We start from the raw sequence: 23,690 nt of genomic DNA, 5'->3' as shown, positions 1-23,690 counted from the left end.
CCATTATGGACAACACAGCTGGTGGAATAAATCCTATGGCCCCAGTGAAACACGTCTTCTCCCACGGGAAATAGGGATGAGAAGCATCCTGCACTGCCAGGTGGCTTGGCATTCTGCTCTGCTCCTTGGTCTCTGCACCCCAGCAGTCTGCTCTCCATCAATCTCAGGACACTCCTGGGCTATTCCTTACTGTAAATCCCTCTGAGATCTAATTGGAGTGTGCTCCAGGCAGCAGTTTAATCCCATAGGCTACAGGTTTCCTATGACATGATAGTTTCAGTGTCAGCTGCATGAGATTTACATGTGATCTGCATAAATTGTCATGAAATTAAACATACCCAGGAACCACGCAAGAAACACCTTCTTGCACTATTCTCCCAGAAGCTGTGCAGTAGAAAGAAAGCAGAGTGAAAGGAAACTAAAGAGGTAAAAATAACTACCAAAGAGCCAGAAGTCCTGTGGACAGTGTGGACTGAGAGAGTCTACTTGTGAGTCTTCACCAAAGTGGTGAACAGGCCGTCCTCTTTGAGGAGTAAGTTTGAGGCAGTGTCACATTCAACTAGAAAGCCCTCAGAAAGGACTAGGACAATATTGGCGTCCAAGATGTGAGACACACGATGCTGGAAAAAAGAACAGAAAAATAGGTGGGTGAAGGAAGGATCAGCTGTGAATGAGGAGAGGAAGGAATGAAGCCAGCTCCGTGAGGACAGCTAAATATTAATGTGTGCCGTTTCACTCGAGACACTGACTTCGGAAAGGCAAAGCCGAAGAAAAGTGAGATTCCAGCCAAAAAGACAACAAGCATGAAACTGAAGGACAACAATCTCACCACCAGAATCTTCAGCATTTACACAGCCAAGAACCTTGGAGCACATTGTAAATGAGCTGGGTTAAGTGGCTTGCCTGATACAAACTACTCAATGACATGCTTGAAACCAGAGTCCAGAAGGCCTGACTGTAATCTCTAACCACAGGACCGGATTCCAGACAAGGCAAATGAAACAGCTGTTGAAACACATATTTATCTCATGGAGAAAAGTTCTGTTTGTTGTTTAATGCTGCTGTCACAGGTGAAATATTTTTAATGGTATCCACCATGTGTCTGAGCACATATATGTATGAACATGCATGGATATATGAACACACTTTTGGGGCACTAGAAGTGGCAGGAAAATGGGAAAGAACGTCATAAACCCCTAGCTGAAAAGCTATTATTTTGGGAGGTAATTCCCATTGATTCTGATGCCTTAAGTTTTAGCTTTCATACTTTTCAGATTCTGTACTGCTTTAGTGTGTAACTCTGAACTTCATATAAAGTGTTAGCAAGTTCTATTCACAGTTTAGTTTGACAAAACAATCCTTTTCCAGCTTGAGAAGCAAGGACACTGTTGCAGCTTCAGGCCCCAAAAGTATAAAAAACCAGCAAATTGAGGAAAGCAATCTGGGAGGATGGGACTTCATAACCTGAAGCTGTAACTGGACAATTAACCCCAATATGTAAATAGACCAAAACTTATAAAAGTGTGAAAACGTGTGACCTATTGTCCATCTTGGGTGGAGCCATGGCCAGGCTCTTGTACTGCCCAAAGTGTATCCTTGGAAGACCTTTTTAATAAATATCTTTCTTATTCTTTAACAATGTCTAGCCTCTGGTAGCTTCTTTAGGCATCAATCCCAGTTTTCAAAACTTTTTTTGTAAACCCATCTTTTTATTCCAAAAGAGAGAAAAAATAATCCAGCTTGAGAAACCACATCAAGAATATTATGAAATCTCAACTCAAATTTGTGCTGCATTTGTAAGCATTACACATACATAGCCTTCAGAAGCAAAATTCAAACTTAGATTTGGATGCAACTTTCAGTAATGGTTCAAACCATGCACTTGGTTTCAATTTTTCAGTGAGAATGACTTCAAATTTTGTTGAGACAGTGCAGATGCTGAAGTTCCCTGTAAAGTCTTTGTTCAGATCCAGGTGTTTTAGTTTGATAGCAAGACAGCATTTACTGCAAAATTTCCGGTTGATAATAGGTGTCTGACTTCTTCTGGTATAATAGAAATATTCTGGCCTCGTGGTTTAGTTCTATTTTGGGAAGCTTTTAGTTTTATGTAGTGGTGTTTAACTGGTGAAGGGCAAAGCTAACTACCTGAGGAATGAGGAAAAAAAGAGCTTTTTCTGGCTTAATACTTACCGCTATTGTTACAACAGTGCGGTCGGCGAAGGCAGTCATCACAACCTTCTGCAAGATGTTTTCCTGTCAGAGGAAAAGGCTCACTCCAGTTACTTCATCCTGTTACATTCTAAGTCACATGTTTTCAAGCATATTCCACATTATCTCTTTCCCAGCAGGGAAATGTCACACACACAGATCAAGAACTTATACGAAAGCAGAGGTTCTCTCAAGCATTTTATCCTGAGAGAAATAAAAACACTGCCTGCTTTTTCTGCTACAGAGATCACACACTTCATGGCTGATGCTTAGGGAAGATGCCTTTCTCCTGGTAGATCCCTAATTAGTTAATTGCTGTACTCACTGTGGCCATGTCAATAGATGCTGTGGCTTCATCCATGATGAGGATGCTGCTCTTGCGGACAAAGGCTCGAGCCAGACAGAAGAGCTGCCTTTGCCCCACACTGAAGTTTTCCCCTCCTTCTGTGACCATGGCATCTGTAACAAAGCCAGTTCCTGTGATCATTACACCCCTGTAATGCTGCCCCTGAGAGCTCTGCTTGTGCACTATTCCAGGGCCAAGCAAAATCCTCATAAAAGTCAATAACCATAATCTTGAGTGACCAGTGAGATGGAGGGATACCAAGAAAAATGAGCACAGCCTCTTGGGAAAGGAGAAATATGTCACTGAACAAACAGTTGGCACAAATTGTTAGAAGATCTGGTAGTCTGCAGGGTAATATCTTAGTAATATGAAATGTACTTGATATGGAAATAAATATGTGAGATTCCTTCATTAAATGGATCTGAAACTGTAAGGAAAATGCTCTGTCCGTGTTTACAGCTCTGCTTGCAGAGACAGGTTCTGCTAAAGGAGGTAAAATTTTTCTTTTTTTCTTTACTAATTATCCCACTGTGATCACAGAATCATAGAGTATCCTGAGTTGGAAGGAGTCCACAGGATACCAAAATCCAACTCTTGGACATGCACAAGACAGCCTCAACAATCACACCATGATGCTGATGTGTTGCAGGATTTTTCCATATGGGCCTGTCACTCCCACATGATGATCTGGAGTGTCAGATGGGATGGATCTGTTTATCTGTGTGCATGCATGATTCCATTATTGGCCCATGATCCAGAAATTGGTTCAGACATACCAAGACCTCCTGGCAATGACTTGACCATGTTCTTCAACTGAGCAATCTCCAGAGCTTCCCAGAGTCTGTCATCAGTGCACTTGCATTCGGGATCCAAATTAAATCTGCAAAGAAAACCATAGCAGGAGTCTCGCTACTGCAATTACTTTCAGGTTTTCTGCAAATGAGCAGCTTGGCATTGTGTGTTGCTCGGCAGGCTGTGCAGATGGACTGGACTGAGCTAGGAAGGTTCTTTGCCTTTCCATCCTCTCCTGTCCCCCAGCTCCCATGCCAGGCAGGCTGTGCAATGCTGCCTGCCACCCCCTATGGCATACACCTACCGGATGGAGCCACTGAACAGGATGGGGTCCTGCAGAATGATGGAGAGCCGGGACCGGAGCGTGTGCAGAGGCAGTTTGCTGATGTCTATCCCATCAATCACTATCCTCCCTGTGCCAAACAACACACAGAACACCTGAGGGAATTGCACAAAGCACGTGATCCACAGGCAGCAGGTGGAAAGGTGGAACAGCCCCTCTGGGCTGGTCTCTAGATGATGGGATACTGTCTTTGTGAGCTCTCAGCACTGTCAGACACATGGGGAAGGTGAATGTAGCTAATAACATAAGCCAGGGATGTCTCAATTTATTAGTGACACTGCCACCTTGCTCTTTTGCTTTTTCTTCCCTCCACCCCCCCTTAAGGGAAATTACATGTCTTTCCTTCTGTGTAATGATAGCACCAGAAGGATAATTTATTATGGGTCAATTACAGCCAAACAGAGCAAGAACAAGAGCAACTTAAGTTGCTGTACCTTTCTTTGTTCCCCTTAAATTCAATAGTTGCTGAAGATATTTCCTTTTAGAAGGAGCACAATTTCTTTTGCACAATATATGCATGAATATGCGGGGTTGAAGGAGATGGGGAAGGGAGGGGCCAAGGCAAACTGAATGAGAATATGGTAAAGGTTATTTCCATCAGGCACTTCTGCATTTTTCATGTGGATTGCTTCTCTAGGCAGCTGCACTCCCCCTAACATTCATTTAATCAGTTCTCTCTCCCAACAGTGAGAACTTAAATGTGAACTGGCAGGTGCATGGATATTGAGAGCTTTATAAGTGTGTCCCTTCTGTCATTCCCATTGTCATGATACTGAATTTTGTAGGTTGTTCTTTGTGACCCTGCTTCAGTGGAAGATTTCATTACCCCCCCTAGGTGGACTACATCTATGATTGTAGTTTTATGCTTTTACTATATGGCCAGAAGAATCAAGATTTTCTCTGTAATGTACAAAGTCCAATTATTTTCACACTTCAAGAAAATCCAAATCAGGTTAGAGGACTTCTGCTTGAGATATTGGTGGTTGCATAAACTTAAGCAATTCCTTTTCTTCACAAACAAGGACATTAGAGTGGGTTAGCAGAAGATGAGGTAGAATAAGGAGGGGAAAATTAATATGGCATGCCTGGGGAATAGGGAAATGCATATTTGATAGAAGCCAGGGTGCTCAAGGAAAAGAGGAGACGAGAGGACCTAAGGGAAAAAGTAAATTTGAGAGGAGTTGGGAAACTGGGAAAGAATTGAGGGTTTGTCAAGCAAGACATAAGATAAATGAGATGCTGTTTGAATACAGGATAAGAGAAGGGAAACACTAAAGAACAAAGTAAAAGTGGGGAAATAAAATGGTACAGATAGAAATTTAAGGAGATAACAAGGACCTAAGGATCAACGTGAATAAAATTTTGGCTCTAGTAAAGTGACTCGAAATATTATTATGTAACTTTTATTAGAGTCAGGACCCCAGCCAGAAGTGGACCAGCATGGAAGCCAAATATAGGTCCAGCAGGGACAGGGATATGCACAAAGGATAATCAGCTTGATTAGAAAAAGCTTAGATTTTCCCATTGGGAAAAATCAGGGATACAGGAGAAGCAGACAAAGAAAATACACACAAAGAAGATTTAAGTAGAAGGAAACTTCAAGCTGGCCATAAGCATGGTTATTATTTCTTTGCAATATTTATATATCTAGGAATCATGGTCATGAATCAGAAGCCTGTGACCATAGACACATATAGGCACAGAACCACTACAAAAGCAAATATCAGCTGCATCAGATTCACTTATCCTCCCCATCCTACCAGGCTTTCCCTGGCAAACATTCCATGCACAATGGCTAAAGTAGAAATGTGGTAATCTTAGAAACAAAAAGATTACTTTCTGGTGGTTTTCTATATTCTCTCAACAGCACACATGCATCTGTATTATAAATGCTAAAAAGTATTTTGTGCCAATTAGCTGGGACAGTTAAATGCTGCAGGATGAAAACATAGCAATATACTTCCAACCCTTGAGTCAAATTCTGCTGCAGTGGGAAAGCACAATAAAATAAAAAAAAAATCAAGGGAGTGGACTTGTTGAGTTCTAGTTTATACTCTGCTAATATTTTGACAGCTATAATAAGTTAAGGCAGTTATTCTTTAGGCAAACATTTAGACACTCCAGAGACTTACATATTTTTTGTCCTGTCTCAAAAAATGCATATTGTTTTGTCAGACCACATGCAAATTAAAAAAAAAAAAATAGAAATATAATCTGTGCACAAAATTTCCTGGGACAACCAAGTGCTATTCACAATAGGGCACTTTGTACTTTGAAGGATTAAGCATAACACTTCTAATCAAATCTCTTCTGAGCCAGAGAACCAGGTTATAAACTATCAAAAAGGTTTCTCCCTTCTGAGGAAATAAGGGGGGAGTAGTTGAGGAGTGACAACATATTGCAGGGGAAACTGACCATCAAAAATATCCACCATTCTGAAGAATGCCAAGGACAGGGAGGACTTGCCGCTGCCAGTCCGACCACAGATCCCAACCTGCAAAAGATGGAGGATGTCACTTACTCACTTGCTCCTTACTTACACCTGCAGCTCTTTTGGGAAAGCTGCACTGGATTGTGCTACTGGTGAGTAGAAAGGTTCTTCCCAATGGCAGGGAAAACACAAAACAGGACAGCAAGCACATTCCCCTTTTCTGCTCCTCATCACAAGGACTTGTCCCATAAGCATTTCAGCATTTTGACATGGATGCCAATGACACTCTGTGCTGAAATGTAAGATAGTCTTGTGTTTTAACACAGTTCAGTCTTATGTCCTTCTGATTTATCTGCTATTTAGACTTACTTTTGTGCAAGGAAAATGGACTTGGAAAGATGGGATACTCAGAAGAAAAATTGATCCCAGCCAAGAAGAAGCTTCTATCAGTGTAAGTTCTTGCTCTGTGCCCAGGGACCTCAGAGAGGACTGTAAATGTATATATCTGCTAATATAAGTTGTTATTCTTATCTTCTGCCACTTTAGAAAGGAAAGTTCTGTAAAGAAGGATCTGCACCAGAATGAGGATGATGAAAAATTGCTGGACATGGTACCTTTTGTCCTGGCTTGATATAGGCCTTCACATGCTTCAGAACAGGCTTCAGGTTGTTTTCATAGCGAACACACAAATTTTCAATCTTGATTTCCCCCTCCTGGGGCCAGTCTTTGGGAACTTGAGAGGGATCTGAAATAGTTACAGAAAAACAAACAGAAAAGAGTGCTGCTAGAGGGTCACTTTACAACAGTCACCTTTCCCCCTCTCTCCTGCCTGGGCACCTTCCTTCAAGCCACTTGAGAAATAGAGCTCCAGCTCCCTGCCAAGGGGAGGCTGAGCTGGGAACTGCCTGGCAGGCACTTGGCCTCCAGATCTCCACACGCAGGGAGAGAGGGCAGATCTAAAGTGTCCCTTGGCAGGGCGAGAGGGAGCAGCCAAAGGAGCGGAGAACGCGGTGTCAGGGCAGGGTTAGCGCGGCCTCGGGTCAGCCACCGGCACAGGAAGGGCAGCTTGAGGAAGGAGGTTGTTGCTGCCACACAGCATCAGCTGTTGTCATTATCACAGCTCTTGTTTCAGCCTGATTTGTGAATACGCAGCAGGTTTTGTCTCTGGACTAAGGAGCTGGGCTTTCCAGGGAAGCTTCTTGACCTGTGAGCCATTTCTTGCACTTCAACCACTTCTGAAATAGCAATCAAGGCCAATTTGAAGTGTGTGGAGCACAAATTCCAATGTACAGCTCAGAGAAGAGTTGCTGAGGTCTGCTTGCCAACGTGGCCCTATCTTTAGTCCCCCATCTGCTAGAAAGATCAGAGATTTTGAACCATGTGACATTTCTAATTTTTATCCTTATTTTTGTTTTCTAAATAACTTACATGGATGTTTTGCTCATCTTGTCTACAACTGGTATTTTTGATTGCACTACAGAGTCCTGCTCTGTCTCCCTGGCATTTGATAGGATTTTTTTTTCATGTTGACTAATGTGAACAACATATTTTCATAGCTTCTCTTAGCTATCCTTGTCACTCACACCAGTGGCAATTCCTACACCTCAGTGAGAATAGATTTTGGCTAGAGAGGTGTGTACATTTTGCATGACCAAGTCTACCATTCTTTCACATTACCATGGAAAGCCCCAGAAAGATTAAGAGCAATACCCAGGTAGCCTTCGTAGTTCTCTGACTCCATGTTCAGGAAGCTGTGTACTTTTTTCACTGCACCCATCTGCACTTCTAGATCAGCCAGATTCCTCACTACCCAGTTCAGGTAGTTGGTTATCTGCATCACAAAATGAAAACAAGGACAGGGTTCAGCCTTCTTTCTGTTCATCTACCCATTTGGAAATAAAGGTTGGATACATTTGTGAAAATCCTTGGCCTGACTCAACACAGTCTTTAACATTACAGAATTCAAGACTCAGTGCAACAACATCAAATCCATAAGAAGCCAATCATATTCCAACACAATTAACCCTAAGACAGCAGTTTGGTGCTTGGTATTCTCATCCTTGTTTTTTGAAGGAGAAGTATGAAAAAGTTGTACCTAAACTCTGACTGATTGAGGGAATCTCTTGTTTTCAGCATCTAATAATCAGTATGGAAAGGTGTCTTCTTTAAGCACACAAACACAGAAAAGAATAAAAATTGAAAGTGCTGTTTGGAAATATTTTCTATTATGCATATTCTAATGTTTCAAAGTCTGCAACTAAAGATTAAGAAAGTTCACTATTTGCAAATATATTGAAAATATTTTATGATAGCTTCATTTCTGCATATTTAGATAATCCATTTCTCTCTGTGGAAAATTTGAGAAGTTTTTAGCATAGAAATATATGAGAGGGAAAAAAAGTATTATCAGTTCAGCAATATTTCCTGGTTCTTATTCTCAATTGTAATGAAAAGGATTTGATCAATAATTAAATCAATAGTAAAGATATTACTTTTAGTAGATAATCGTTAATTATTAGTTCTCTAACAATACTCAGTAGCTTAGAAAAACTCTTTTCTAGGCAGGACTTACTATTTAAGGCTGAAAATTGTAAATCTATTTCCTAAGTCTGGATTTAGGTGTTTCTGTAAAAAAGAAGAACTGATCTTATTAGGAAGAGTTGATTGCCAAGAACCTTTAAAATTTGAGATATTTTATGTACCTGAATGAAGTTTTAGAAATCTAAAAATAAAAACATCCTATGCACAAACATATTCAGAGGAAGGCTTTGCCATTTTTTCTGGTGAGTGCAAAATAAGGACGTTATTTTGTATAAACCAGAAAGTCTCACTTCTATATTACTAACCTAATACTGATGCAGGAAGCAAACAGAAAATAATTTTCACTGAGATTCAGCAAAAATTGTTGTTAATTTGGAGGACTTGGCTGCATGCTTTATCCTTAAGATAGAGCTCTTGATGGGGTATTCTTTCCTTTATGTTCAGATACCTGCTTATTTGATGTCCAGCTTTTGAGTTAGGAAGTTACAGAAATAGGAAAGTTTGCAGACAAGCAACACAATGTGGAACTGCTGCTTGCAGTGGCAGGCTGCTATCCTAGATCTGGCAGATTTGATAACACAGCCTGGCACCCAAAAACTCTGCCCATTACCTCAGGCTTCATCACAGTTGTGCAAAGGAGTTGGCAGTGTTTAGAGAAAAGGAAAGAATAAGCTCAGGATGTCCACTGTAAACACAAGCTCAGTACAAATAGTTTGCTATCATCTAGGTCCAAATATCAGCCCTCTCTCAGCTGCAAGGAGTAATTAGTGAAAAAAACACCAAACTATGTCAGGAGAGACAGGTAATGATCCAGCTGCCTTCAAAAGTTCTTCAGGGTTATTGTGGGGCAGGAGAGAGGCAGGTGATCACTTGGTGCCTAAAGCTCTTCTTCACCTGTTTGTTGTGCTAGACTTCAGCACGTGCCTATTTCCCACCAATGATCTGTTTGCAAACACAGGCTAAAAACAAGGATGATGCAGACATCCTGACGCTTCCAGATCTCTGCTAATGAAGCAGCATTGCCAGGAATGTTTTCAGAGTGAAGCTGAAGCCCTGGGACTGATTCTCAGTTGTTGACAGATTCTCACACTGTTGCAACAGCAGCACAGAGGGGATCTAAGGTCTCCCTGAGGCAGCTGCTGAGGACTTTCTGTTGTAGCCATAGGCTCACAAGCATTTATGTGCAAATCCAGATCTCAGGGTAAGACCCACACCTTTATCCTTTCTTCATACCAGTGCTTCAAAGCAGACAGATTTTTGCCATTTTGGTTTCAAAAGTTCTTCCTGTCACTATCATCATCCCACCTTTGTCCTCACTCTCGTGGTTCATTCAGTGATATTTTGTTCCCATTCTCATAATTCATAATTCATACTCTCTGTGGTGATTGTCATTCACTCTGTGCTCATGATGAACACTCAGCTTCTCTTGCAGCCAGGCACACTAAAATACTGTTCCTTCTCCTCCCTGCTAATGGCAGTGGCAGAATGAACCAGCTACTGCACCACCACGACCTTCTCATCCCTAAGCCCATCTCCTCTGCATTCCTACTGCTACCTGGCGTGATGAACCATGCCCATAAAGGTCCCAGTCCCCAGATCCATTAATAATTCAATCTTGGGCATCTCAGTAATGTCCCTCCAAGGGCAAAACCAGTAATTCTGTTTCTTCAGCAATTATTTTATTTGGTCTTTGGTTAAAGATTACCCAGATGATGACAATCTGTATTTCCTGGCAGGATTTGCCATTTAGAGGTGGAAACAGCACTGTGTTGTACAAAACAGAGTGCACAGCAGATCCTCTTACGCATTTTTAATTTTCCTGCTCCACTTGGGAGCACACAGGGCCTGGGAATGGTTGTGTTTTTTTAATTGGCTCATAAAACCTGAAGCAAATCCAAGTTGCCCTGAACTCTCTCAGCTTTGGCTCGAGTCCATTATTTGCAGGATTCATTTTTTTTTCAAGATTAAGAAATCTGGGAGATGACAGTGTACACATAAAAATATTATAAAATTAACTTGTTGGTCTGGAAGTTTTTACACTTGGCCTTGGCACGTACCGTCAGAGCATACAGGAGACCCAGTCCCACAAACCCCGAGTGTGGCCCTTCGGTGATGGAAGTGACAGCAGCAGTCAGGACAATACAAGCACCCAGATAATCCTGCAATGAGAGACAGGGGGACAAAAAAGAAAAAACATGCAGCAACCAGAACATTTCTTTACCTGTGCAACAGTTCCACTTTACCAAGAATTATTTATGTAATGACACCTAGCCATTCATTTTGTTTTTTTTTTTTTTCCCCTGGAAGAGATCATGGTTGTGATACCCAAGCTGAAATACTCAAAGCAACTTGCTGAACACTAATGAAATTGTGATGCAAATTCATTTGGGCCAGGGCATCCATGGTATCAACCACAAAAAGAGCAGGGATCAAAAAACCTAATAAGCATATTAAAAAAAAAATCATGAGAGATATGTAGCAGGGACACTCCTAATTCCCACTACTAAAACAAATCAGTTCCACTCTCTCCACTCTCCTTCAGGTCTTCTCAACTATGGGTCTGCCTCCTGAAAAAAGAAAGCATCACTGACTTCACAAAGTCAAGGAAGGATTTTGGTTGAATTTATACAGATCATGCACATGTTTTATTGGCAGGAGCTGGAATCAATTTTCTTGATGTTTACCTCAGGTTTGAAGTATATACTACATGTCATCTCATGGAGTCAAGGTGCTGATTAATGGGATATAGTTGGTATTCCCACTATCCCACTGCTGCCGGCATTTACTTTGGATCACATTTTCCATTCATTTTTCTCATCCTGTCTCATAATACTGTGTCAGGAATATTTCCTTCTGAGATTTGAAATGAGGGCTGCCTAGTTAATCTGTCTAAAAAATATGTTGATGAGCAGAATATAGACCGAAATTTTAGTGGGGGATGGATTCAAACTGGCAGAGGAGGGAGTTAGATTGGCTATGAGGAAGAAATCCTTCCCTGTGAGGGTGGTGAGGCCCTGGCACAGGTTGAGCAGAGAAGCTGTGGCTGCCTCATCTCTGGAATGCCAGGCTGGATGGGGATCTGAAGAACTTGGGTTAGTGGAAGGTGTCCCTGCCCATGGCAGAGGTCAGAACTGGATGGGTTTTAAGGTCCCTCCCAATGCAAATCATTCTGTGATTCTGGGATTCTGTGACTCACACCTATGGATAATGGTCTTGAGCCTCCATCATCTGCTAGGACAGGACTTAACAGCTGCTGTTAAATCCCACAAACTTTTTGATGGTCTTAGTACTACTGTGCCATTAGACAGAGCTAGATGAACTATTCCTTGGCAAGGCCACATTATTTCTAATGTCTGATGAGGCGAGGTGTATTCTTGGACGAAATTCATTCTGCATGTAAGCAAGTCTAAGACTGTGAGACATTAACAGGCTTATTCCAGGATTGGCTGTTGCACTGTTATTTATCTGTCTTAGATTTGGAAGCAATTTCAGCTATTTTGGATGCTGTAAGAAGCTGAAAGCTTCGAGCACAAGGGAAAGTTTTGCCATCATAAAAAATGAAGAATAACTTCACTGCTCAAGCAAGTAAAGAAGGTGAGTATACAGCCTTTGATGTGAGGGTTAATCATGCCTGTTACTATTTATGTCCAGCAGAATCAGGCCACTGCTCTGTTTATTCACTGCTCTTTCTGTTTCAGATGAATAATGGAATCACAGTTACTTTTCTTGCCTCTTCTTGCCTCACAGATCAGAAAAGTCCCTCAAAGAGAGCCAAACCCCAGGAGCCTACGTCACTGTCAGTTGCTGCATTGTGCCCTGCTGTTATTTCCTTTCTGGAGTCTAGTTCTGCTATCGTTCATGACATCAAACAAAAAAACCCACAAACAGTATGGACCTGCAAGCTTACTGCTGAAGAGATACTTCAAGACCTGGGAGATCAGTGTGCCTAAAACAGCCCTGGCAGAAGGATGGCACAGTTCACAAAGCCACTGAAAAGCCCCTTTCTGCCTTGAAAGCAGCTCCTGCTGTGGCAGGTCTGTGGATGCTGCACAGTAGTAGAGAAAGTATTGTTTGAAGTTATGTAAATGTTTGCTCTTGCACTCCCTTCAGATGCTAGACAGCACACAGCAGAAGATGAGGCAGACTTGTATTTTCTTACTCCTGGCCAAGAAAGCTGAAAAAACCCTCTGGGTTTAACATAACAATCCTGATCTATTTTAAGGAGCCATGTGTATAATCTCCTCGCGAGATTAATACCCGTTATTATCTTCTCTGCATCAGGCAAAGTCTCTGTTTGCTTCCAAGGTTTCAAAACCACGGCTGGGACAAAACTGAACGTACCGTCCTGACCTCCAGCCATCTGTTGGCAGCTGACAGAAATAAGTAGGCAATGTTGTTCGTATCAGTCAGCTCCAGCATACGTTGTTTAAATCTGGCTTCGTGCCTGCCGAAACCAAAGTTGTCACATTACAATACATTACGCACTCACACACAAAAGGATGAAGCATTAACTCTGCTCTGCCTTCTTTTCCCCCAGCTCAAAACTTTCTGCCCTTTTGTTTTTGCTGAAGTTTGGGTTAAAAGCTCTTCCCTTAGAACACACATCTGCTGCCACAGCTGCCCATAGCCAGAGTGACATGGGGAGTCAGGATTTGTTTGACAAGCAGCAAGGGTTTAGACCAGAGTCTGTCCCCTCAAAGAGATTTCAATGCCAGGGTGCTGAGACAGGTTTTGTTTCCCAGACCTAATCTACTTTTTATATCTGTGGATTATAGTCCACTCCTCCCACAGCTGAGTGCTGCTGTGGTCCCTCAGCAACTCCTCACAGGCACCTAGCAAGGGCAGAGAGCTCACCTGTCAGGTTACATCGGAATTCAGAAGTTACCTGGCCAGCTGCAGGGCTCCTCAACAGGGGTGACAGCCCTAAAGTTTCAACTAAAATGGATATAGAGTGATCTGGAAATCAAACCTTTCAGCTACTCAGCTCAGCTGTTTTCTCAGCCAGTCACACTTTGCCTAAACAACTGGGAAATTACAATCAGGGAGAGCTATAGATCACCTCTAAATTAGAAAAATGAGTGGTATTACCTCCACTGCCACTTGTTCCTCTCTCCCCCATCACATTTAAAGACCAGTGCAAGGATGCCAGAGCGCTGAAGACCCAATGTACATTTGGGAGGGGAAGGGGAAATCTCTATTGGTGCAAGTGTATTAAATTCATGGTGCCTTGCACAGTTAGATGGAAACCATTTTGCTGGAAACAATATTCTATTATCTGGTGAATACCTCACTTGATTAAACCATCTGAACTTCAGTCAGCAGCTCAGTGACTGTTTTACCTTTCATTTCAAAGTCTCAGGGCCCTGCTGTGAAGCACCTCTAATGCCTATTCTTCTAGAAACTTCCCTTTTTTCCCTGCTATTTCCCAATGATATTTTATTTACCTCTGCACAGCTTGTAAATATGACAAGCAACCTTCCCAGAACAACTGGTAATAGTAATGATGTGGGGAGGAACAAGGATGCACTGACTACTCTGCTCATCTGCTTTCCTGGCAGCAAAACTCCTGCTCTCCTAATGGAAAATCTGACACGCTCAATCTGTGTTTTCATCCACGTTCAGCTCATCTTCTGGGCACTTTCAGACTTTTATCCTGTCAGATGAGGAACAGCAAAGGTCACTGAGATTGCTCTCTGATCCAATTGTACTGCTTTGCGGTAAGTTATGTGAGGAGCTGCTCAGTTTTATCCTGGAACATACTGAACCCAAATTGCAGAGAATGACTAACAGGACCAGCAGTAAATACAAACTTGCAGACAATAAATGCAGGAGACTTCAGGTTTGGTGGGCAGTGGAGCACAGGCAGGGAAATGAAATGGCTTCGATTAGCACCAGAAATCCTGAAAAACTCAATTGTTGTGGTGCCTTCGGGTTGCCTTTTGCTCCCTGCCATCCAAGACCACATTGCCTTTTTGTGAGGCAAAAAAGAGTTGAACCACCCAGAAAGTGCTAAGCTCCTTCATCTTCCTCAGGAACTAACCTCAGGTTCATAACCTTCCTCAGGTGATGAAAGGCCACTCTGAACCTCTTGAGAAGTACTCAGCATACATCAGCATCAGGCTCTAATGATGATTTCCTGTTTCAATACATCATTCTGTTGATAAAGCTAGTGAAAGCATTTCCTGTTGGCCCCTGGCTCACACCTCATCAACACAAGAGTGTTTTTGCTTGTTCTTCCACAGGCCTTACTGCAACACTCTGTGCTAATAGCTGAGGTCCTAAAGCTTAGCTTGACATGAGGAAACAGCCATAAGCTGATCAAATAGGTGTGGAAATGTCATTGCTGTGGGATCTGCTCTGGTTTGGAATTCTTTATAGTGCAGAATGGGTACAAGGTGCACTTACTGGGAAAAAACCTGAAGCTGTCACTTTGTCAGAGTCATAACCATAATGGAGTGAATATAGGAGAGTCTAGCTTATATTTCATGTAGTAGAGAGAAAATATATGCATGTAAAGCTGGCAAAATTCTCTGGATCTTACAGAATTGATTTTTCAGTTTTGATTAACAAAGAGAGGTTTTACAATATTAAAATCAAGTCCTGTTCTGCTGCACTTTTCTTGGAAAGTCTCCAAGTTGCACACTGCCTTTCAATTGGAGAGTGTCATGATGTCTCCTTGCTTGGAAAGTGGGTTAAACACAGAACTGATTCAGGGACACTTGGATATAGCAGGGGGTTTGAAGGGGCAGTGCCACTGCCTGCTTGGCAAAACAGAGCTCCCTGCTGTCCACATTAAAGGTATGGTTAAAATAGACTCATAAAAAGTTTAAGTATCACCTCCTAAAAAATGTAATCACCTTTAATACAGTGGAACACCAATACATGTGTTACTGAAAATATGCAAAATGTTTAAGAGGCATGGCAAAGCAACAGGAAAAAACATATTTTTTTTTTTCTTTTAATAGCTTAATAAAGTTCTTCACATTCAACAATTTGCCTTCAGACATGCTCTAAGGAAGCTGAACAGGCCAGCTTGACCCCCAAGCCTCCCTCTAATAATTTTACAAATTTTACCCGAATGCTCTGATGGTGGTAAGGCCTTCAGCTGTCTCAGAGAAGTGACACAGCAGAGGGAGCTGGGTGCTGTCATCAAGTTCCTGGAGGTCCCTGGGAGTACAAAAAACAACAGAAGCCCATTACAATGTAAACATTTCTGTCTGTAGAAATTTTGCTGCATAGCTGACAAGAACAGACATTTTATATATTGCACTATTCTTTTCAGGATCAAAAAAAAATATATTTCTATAGTACAGAACAACACTGGCATGGGAATATAACATTCCTTTTTTTTTGCCACAGCAGCCTTTGAATCATCTCCCTGCTGCCCTCTCCATCTACTTTTGGTCACTTTAAGCTTCTATTTTCCCCCCAGGGATAATGACATTATCGTGTCTCTCCTGGGTAAAAACCTGCTATCTGTTTTAGACAGATCCTCATTACCTTTTATTCTCACAGGTTCTGATATATTAATAACATAAAATTAAATTCAAACCCATTGATTTTAAACTTTATAGCATGTTATTTCTGACTCTTAGGTCAGGTATATAATAGGGTCTGTGTATCAGGAAGTTTATATATTTTATGACAACAGCTGGCCTAACAAAAAAGCTGTATTTCCACAAGACCTGGCCTCATTTTCCATATCTGGAAGTAGTACAACATGCTGAAAGTAAAATATTTCAAATCACAGCAGATCTCTTTGTGCTGTTAACATTGGTTGTAGCAGAGACAGCACTGACAGAGAAACAATGAGTGATAAATTTCCCTAATTCTGAGACCTGCATGGAGCAACAATATTTAAGTCCAAAAAGTTTCAGTCTTTTAAAAGAGGAACATTTTCCAAACCAGAGAAAAAAAAAATTACATCTTTCTGTAACACTCTGTCATTGGCATAGCAGCCAGTTGTACAAACAGAAGAAAGTCCAGATCATTAGAGATTGAAACTGTTATCAAAATCCTAATAATTTTGCACACTGTATTAGATGGGCTAGGAGAAACAACTGCTCGATCTTGCTGAATGTTGCAGTGGGCAGAACCGAATTTGTTGCTGATGTTTTGATGATAAATATCTTCCAAATTTATGATGGAAAATACACAGAAGTTTGTGAAAGATGTAATGGAAAATACAACAAAGAGTCAAAGTGCTGCAAGAAATACTGTAAATATTTGCATTTCTAAAAATTAGTGAGGCTTATATGCCTGCAAAGGACTGCATGTAAGTGAGCTACAAATACTGGCTGAAGCTATTTCTTCATCCTACATTTCCCAAGACTAATTTTTAGGGAAATAAATTGGATGTTTTAATTTCTATTGCCCATCAAAAGAATACAAGTCACATTTCAAGTGATTTAAAAGAGTTTAATTATCGGAATAATCTGAGAGTGAAAACCAGGTCTCCTGATTTGTCAGACACCTTGAGATCTGGTGTACTGCCACACACAGCTTCAGTTTGGAGGACTGGTGGGGCAAAAACAAGGTTTCTGAAAAAATCTCAGACAAGTTAAGCAACTTATTTCAGATTTAAACATTTCCGGTTTGTGAATTCTGATTACAGAGTTTTCTTTTAAATAAATTTTCCTGGAAGATTCTGGCTGACAACAAAAGACTAAGGGATTGAATTTAAGAAAAAACTTCAAATGGCTTGCTGAAGATGTTTTCTGAAATTATAGGATAAATTTAGCACCAGAAGCATGACTCTCTTTTTGCTGAAAAAAACTGTACTCTTTACACCCAGCCAAATCACCCTGAATATGGAACACTCTATAGTGGAAATTGCTTCCTGTGGAGCTTTTTCCCCAGTATGAAGGAAGAGCTGTTAATCAAAGGAGTTATTTTCTGTTCTCTACAAACCCTCAAATGTCAAAGATGAGTTTTGACCAGTTGTAAGCTCAGCTGATTCACAAACTTCATGTTCATTTCATTCTAGAGCCAGAAAAAAAAATCCATTCAGCTGCTGTTACTTCCCCAGATACCCCATTTATAGCCAGGTCAGTTGGAAATATTCCCCAGTGCATGTCTCAAACTCATGCCTCAGGTTCAAAAGTAGGATGCCATGGCCATTACCCTCTTAGCTCCTACAATCTCACATTCCACCACAATTCTTACATACAATATTTCATGGAGGAAACTTTCTGGGCAGTTCTTTAATACATACTTGGAAGCAACCCTGAAGTATTTCTGGATGAAATAAAATGCTATGCCCAGGGGCACGAGGGCCACAAGGAACCATGGAGTGGCATAGGAGATCATTCCAATGGCTGACAGGCACAGCAAGGTGGATCTGGTCAGAGACTCCAGCGTGGGAGGGATGTGCTACAGGAAAATTAAAAACATTAATGAGGAAAAAAAACCCTGGTAGCACCACTATACACCTTTTCCTACAAGAAAAGTGAAATAATACCACTATGTACTCACTGATAGTCTCCTAATATCAGGAGTCTTTCTGTTTCTGTGGGTCTCATAGCCAAATGTACAGGGGTTAAAAAATGATTCAGTAGGTTTTTGTTTTCTAAAGGTCAGAATTTCAAATATCACGGGGAAATAGTAGCCATTTTCACCTCATTTATATATCAGGTAAGGAAGAGAACATTTTTCTTGATATGCCAGATATTTAGAGAAGTAGAATGCTCTGTCTCAGAGTCTCATCATTTTTATTCCATGTTCCTATCAACCTTACATTCAGGATTATTGTTCATCCAAAAATTTTAATGGACAGCCATAGTGAAAGCCCTTTCTCTCCCTGAATGCTCTAAATCCACATGTTCCGCCAGCCACAGTGGAACATTTATTTGTCATACCTACTCCCATATATTCAAAGTTGTTATATTCTACTGTGTTTCCTGTTTCAAGCCCAAAATCTGCTGTTTTCTTCATCCAGGTCTTCCAACAGAATCAACCAGTCTGCATATGAAGAAATTAAGAGCCCCTACCTCCCACTATGTTTATTTTGAAGGTTACCTGTCCTCATTATTACAAATGTGTGCACTTTTTAATTTGAGTGTCCCTATTATCATTCCCAGAGCTTGGGTTTGCTATGCTTTTCTCTATTGAATATTTTATTACATCATCTTATTCAGATCTACATGAAAATTTGCAGAGTTAGGATAATAAACCCAAATATATTGATACATCTACCTGATCAATGATATTTGTATCTGCAGAGAAGCGATTCAGAATTAGCCCCAGCGGAGTCATGTCGAAGAACCTGTTGGACAAATTAAAACCAAAAAGCAACCTGTAGAGGAATTCCAGTTTTGGATTTAAAGTCCAGTCAGACAGAACACAGAGCTGTGTATAGCCATTGTCTAAAACCAAGCAATAAATATGAATAACATACCAGATCATCTTATCTGCATCCTGACTGTCTAAATGTTTCTTTTGGCACTTTCCCCTGAAAAAAAAAATTGTCTCCTTTTCCAAAAACCTGCTGTCTTGTGTCCTGATCTTCCCTTCTTGCTCCATCAGGATTTAAGATCCCTTCCAAAGATCACAACCCATTCCTGGGCACCAACTAATGGCACCAACCTCCTTCTAATGGGCACCAACCCCAGATGTTTCACGTAAGCACTGTGATAAATTTGTTATTCAGGCATCCTTTGGCCATTCTGCTGCCTGTGAGGCTCTGGGTATTGTGCACAGAAGAAGCTTTGGTGTGCCCACATGGTTTGACAATGTGGCCATTGCTCAGAGCTGGAGCTGGGTGCCCTGGAGCCTGAACTGCCCTCAGAGCTGTCCTTGAACCCCCAGCCCTGAAGGGGTGGCAGCTTTCTGAAACATTTCAGCCAGATAAAAAACAGGGGCAAAATTTCACATGTTACCTCATGGAATGTTTCCCCCCCCCACCATAGTTATCTCACTAATCATTTTCCCTTTTTGAGGCCTTGAAGGAAACAGCTCAAATTCAAGAGCTTTTCCTGGGAGTACCCTTGCAGCTACAAAGAGGACAGGTTTTGACCATTTAGCTTTTCAGGGACATTGTTTTTGCTGTACCTGATTGGTCCAAGAATGATCTTGTTGAGGAGATTGTGGTGCAGGTTCTTGGCTGCTGTGAGGCCCATCCACTCCACAGTCAGGGATGTGATGAGACAAAGGACAATCCCAGCTCCAGAGAGGATGCTGAAGACAGCTACATGATAAGTCTAATGGAATGACAAATACATCAATCCTAGAAATAAACACCCATTTTTCTTTTCTGCTAAGAAGTTCCCAAGGTACCTGGTGCCCATCAACTAATATATAATATATATTGTATTACGTAATTATATACCACCTTTGGGAAATAAAATAAATATGATGGAACTGCAGTGATGGAACTGCAATTCATTACTTCCACATAATTAGAAGTTCTGGCAGGTCTAAGATCCCTCAATCTATTCTACCCCTCAAGACCTTGAAATGGTAGCTCTTACAACTGTGAACACTGATTATGTGGACAAAAAAAAAAGGATTGTTAACCAAGAAATGTAGGGAAAATGAGCAGAACTTCTCAAGAATTAAGGCATTTGAGAGATGTTGGAAAGTTCCACTTTAGCAAGTTCAAGCATTATGAAATTCACAGAGCAAATCCTAAACTGATCTGCCAGGGTTATAGCACATTTAAGCCTTCTGAAAGTCTAGTAAGTGGATTCCATGAGATATTATACATCACTCAAATTTACAGCTATAAGCAGATTGTACTAAAGCAGAACAATTGAATACTTCCATTTTTTTTTTTCTGCAGGACACTACTTGACAGCCAGTTCTTCAGAAAGTGGGGTCATTGACTTAGGAGACCAGTTGTAAAATCCAGATGGAAATATTTAGTATAAAGCTCCTTACTTTGAAAGGTCAATTATTTTTCTACCATGAAATATTCTTCTGCTTCAGTTCTGAATGGTCAAAAATATTGATAAAATTTGAATTGCCTCATTTAAACATTAAGAATCTGTTCGTCCTGTAATTTCAATCCAGCTGGCTTTTAGATGAACAGCAAAAAATTACTTTAAACATGTTTTCTTTCATTTTTTTCCCTGTCAGGCTCCAATATCTGGCTCACCTTCTCTGTGCTCTTATCCTCATCAGCATTCTTGGCTTCATTTGCATTGTCCATGGATGTCCACGTAGCAAGCGAGTAATCTATGGCCACAATAACTGAGTGTTTCAACAGCTTGGAGAAAATCATCAGAAAGAGCAAGAAAAATCCTCCAGAGGTTAGGTATCTCCAACAGGTTTTCCATGGCATCTTCGTCCTGAGCCTCAAGACAGTTGACATGTTATCATCTTCATCTTCTTCCTCTTCCTCCTCTGTGACTCAGACATTTGATCAAGTTAGCATGGATTCAATAATAACTATACCTTGTTTTACCACATTTGTTGGGCTTTTGTTTTTTCTTCTGCTTTGAATTTAAATTTTAAAGTCAAAATTCATTTTGTCATTTAAGAAGAGCAAACACTTCAGACATATTCTCATAAGACTTTCCCTGTGCTCTTTAAGCAATTCTGTATTTTGACTTGTCACAGTTTTGTTAAGAAAAAGTTTTTATAAACCAAGTCTTCACTACTTATTATTTAGAGCAGAGACCAGGCTTTACCCTGTTCATCAGCTTTTATTATACAGTTAGCAGAACAATTTGGAAGATTTTAGAAAATCCTCCAAACCTTTCCATCCAGACTCTTCATCGTCTGTTTGCATGAAAAAGTTCCATTTTCCCCTTTAATCAAGAGTACTAAAATGATAATTGATCACATTCTGTTGAAACACAAATGGTGGAAGACTTCTACTATGGAAAATATATATTTCAGAGGTGTATAAATGAATTTTTTTTTTTTTTTGTCCCAGATAATAAGAATATATATCTCAGAGCCCTGCAGGCTGCACTTGAGGAAGGGAAATGTTGACATGCATTTGACAGCTACCTCATTTTTTTTTCTTTACAATTTTTTCTGTTGCTGTACTTCTATCTCATCCCTCAGTAACTCCAGGCACTGTGAGTTAGCAAAGACATTAACTTGCTTTGATACACTCTTATCTGTGCATGATATTTAGGGAAATATATGGAGAATCCCTTAAACAAGTCCAATTGGAAACAGGTCAAAGTGTTGGGCTTTCCACTATTATTACCAGGTGTCATCAACAGAGTCACACTTTGCTACTAAAAACTGCCAGCTATAAAAAGCAATGAAAAATGGTATTAAATAAAGTGAAATTGTAAAACAAACCCTCATCTTCATCTTCCAGTTGTGACTTGGATTCTCTGGGGTACATGGCTCTTCTAAGGGTTTTTCTCTCAAGAGTTGTCTGATCAGCTTCCATATCCTAAAATAATTAGGTTGTTATTATTATTAATTAATAATAGGTTTTATTCATTTGAGAGATCATTTATTAATTCGAGAGCTTAGCTGCTCACCACTTGTAGTAGTACTTACAGTAATCTCAAGGAGACTTTATATGGATCATTTAACTCATAGAATGGAAAAACACAGTATTTTTCAATTTAAATTTCAGAGAATTCAGCTTTGCCCACTTCTTTCCCTCTCTCTGCCATTCTTTCATTCCCTCTTTTCTGGGATGGTAAAAACTTCAAAAACAGTCTTTAGAGAATCCTAAATGTTCATGGCAATAACAGAATAAAAGGATAAGAGACAACATAGAAAGTTTCTGGGTCCAACCCTTGCCCCACCAAAGGTTCAGCTGTGCACCACATTTCCAAGGGTTTCTTGGCTCAGATGTGCTTACAAACCATCCATAATGGATATACCACACACTTCCTGGACAATCTATTCCAGCCCCTAAAACTCCTTACAGGTCATGTGGTTTTGCCCTGAAGTCAAGTTGAAAACTTGCTTCAGACATGCTTTGGGGGTTTTTTTGAAATTGAATGACAAATATTTCTTTGCAGAAAAGTCATCCTTGCCTAAATGTTCCCATTTACCTTTTCCAACTCTTGATCTTGGCGATTCATCAGAGTTTTCCAGTGTTCATATAGCTCAACATCCTTGTTTTGGATATCCTTTAGTGTCCCTTCTCTAAGAACCATTCCATCCTTCATTGCTATGATCTAGGGGAGAAAGCACCCAGCACTCAACAACACAGAAACCATAATCACTGATCTGGATCCTACAATATAGGTCTCACCATTAGTGACACTACCACTATGCAAATTTCTTTCTTTATTTTATTCAATATTTTATTAATAACTTCTTAAGTTTGCTGGCACAGCTCATAAACTGAAACTTGTGTAAGTCATGCTTTCCTGCACATGTAAAAAGCATTGAAAAGAAAGGCTAGACAATTGCAATTGAATCAAAATACTTCAGGCCTTTTAATGAACAAACAAACCTCAAATAATGTAAAAATAAAATAGCTATTCCACTACTGTGTTAGTTAATGTGGCAGTTAGCTACATGGCATATGGAATTAAGGAGGGACTCTATTGCAGAGAAAAGCAATAGTCCCATTAAATGTTATGGTGTTAACTTCAGGTGTACATTCATCCTTAGCAAATTTTCCCCTGGTACCTTTTCTCTTACCCAGTCAGCATGTGGCAGATATTGTAATTTATGTGTCACCAGAACAAGAGTCCTCTTGTCCTCTTGCAGAAACTTCAAAATCCCTTCCTGCATTAAGTGATCACTTAAGTGAATGTCCAGTGCAGAGAATGGGTCATCCTGCAACCACATCAAATTGAAAAATATTAGAACAGGATACAAAAGTGAGGTTTATTCCTCATATAGTATTTTTAAAATAGGAAGCACCTGTCTTTACTGATGTTTCATCTCTCTTTAGTGACTAGGACCCAGTCAGAGGGCTGTGCTCCAGTGAGCTGGACTCCACTGCTCTTCAGTTCACTGCAATGGACTCAGTTTCATTTCTTGTGTCTGGCTGTGTGTAGTGCTGGTGCCTCACTGACAGAGTGCAGGAACACCAGAACTGAAATTTCCCATCCAAATTTGAAAATGCCAGGATCCAAAGCCAAACTTGGGCCCAAGTT

The 23,690-nt window shown here is 40.6% G+C and overlaps 1 protein-coding gene across 14 annotated transcripts in view; it reads right to left on the bottom strand.

Moving 5' to 3' along the window:
- ABCC9 (ATP binding cassette subfamily C member 9) overlaps positions 1-23,690 on the bottom strand; it is a 69,505-nt gene that overhangs the window by 507 nt on the left and 45,308 nt on the right. For 11 of the 14 annotated variants that reach the window (XM_085569357.1, XM_085569360.1, XM_085569356.1 and 8 more), the window contains 18 exons: positions 23,230-23,367; positions 22,632-22,757; positions 21,919-22,015; positions 20,756-21,003; positions 19,711-19,859; positions 18,856-18,925; positions 17,876-18,033; positions 15,736-15,828; positions 13,003-13,105; positions 10,719-10,820; positions 7,831-7,951; positions 6,735-6,865; positions 6,105-6,183; positions 3,651-3,759; positions 3,331-3,434; positions 2,534-2,667; positions 2,191-2,253; positions 441-620 (listed from right to left, as the gene is read on the bottom strand). In XM_085569357.1, the coding sequence (XP_085425483.1) occupies positions 483-620; positions 2,191-2,253; positions 2,534-2,667; positions 3,331-3,434; positions 3,651-3,759; positions 6,105-6,183; positions 6,735-6,865; positions 7,831-7,951; positions 10,719-10,820; positions 13,003-13,105; positions 15,736-15,828; positions 17,876-18,033; positions 18,856-18,925; positions 19,711-19,859; positions 20,756-21,003; positions 21,919-22,015; positions 22,632-22,757; positions 23,230-23,367 (2,163 nt within the window). In that variant the 3' untranslated portion in view covers positions 441-482. The remainder of the gene's footprint in view (positions 1-440; positions 621-2,190; positions 2,254-2,533; positions 2,668-3,330; positions 3,435-3,650; positions 3,760-6,104; positions 6,184-6,734; positions 6,866-7,830; positions 7,952-10,718; positions 10,821-13,002; positions 13,106-15,735; positions 15,829-17,875; positions 18,034-18,855; positions 18,926-19,710; positions 19,860-20,755; positions 21,004-21,918; positions 22,016-22,631; positions 22,758-23,229; positions 23,368-23,690) is intronic. The other 3 variants (XM_085569353.1, XM_021539188.4, XM_085569365.1) reach the window with 1 other exon arrangement.

The sequence above is a fragment of the Lonchura striata genome, chromosome 1A (assembly GCF_050655825.1).
Source record: "Lonchura striata isolate lonStrDom1 chromosome 1A, ASM5065582v1, whole genome shotgun sequence".
Classification (NCBI taxonomy): domain Eukaryota; kingdom Metazoa; phylum Chordata; class Aves; order Passeriformes; family Estrildidae; genus Lonchura; species Lonchura striata.
The sequence above is the reverse complement of the archived record's forward strand: the minus strand, read 5'-3'. Positions and strand labels throughout refer to the sequence as shown.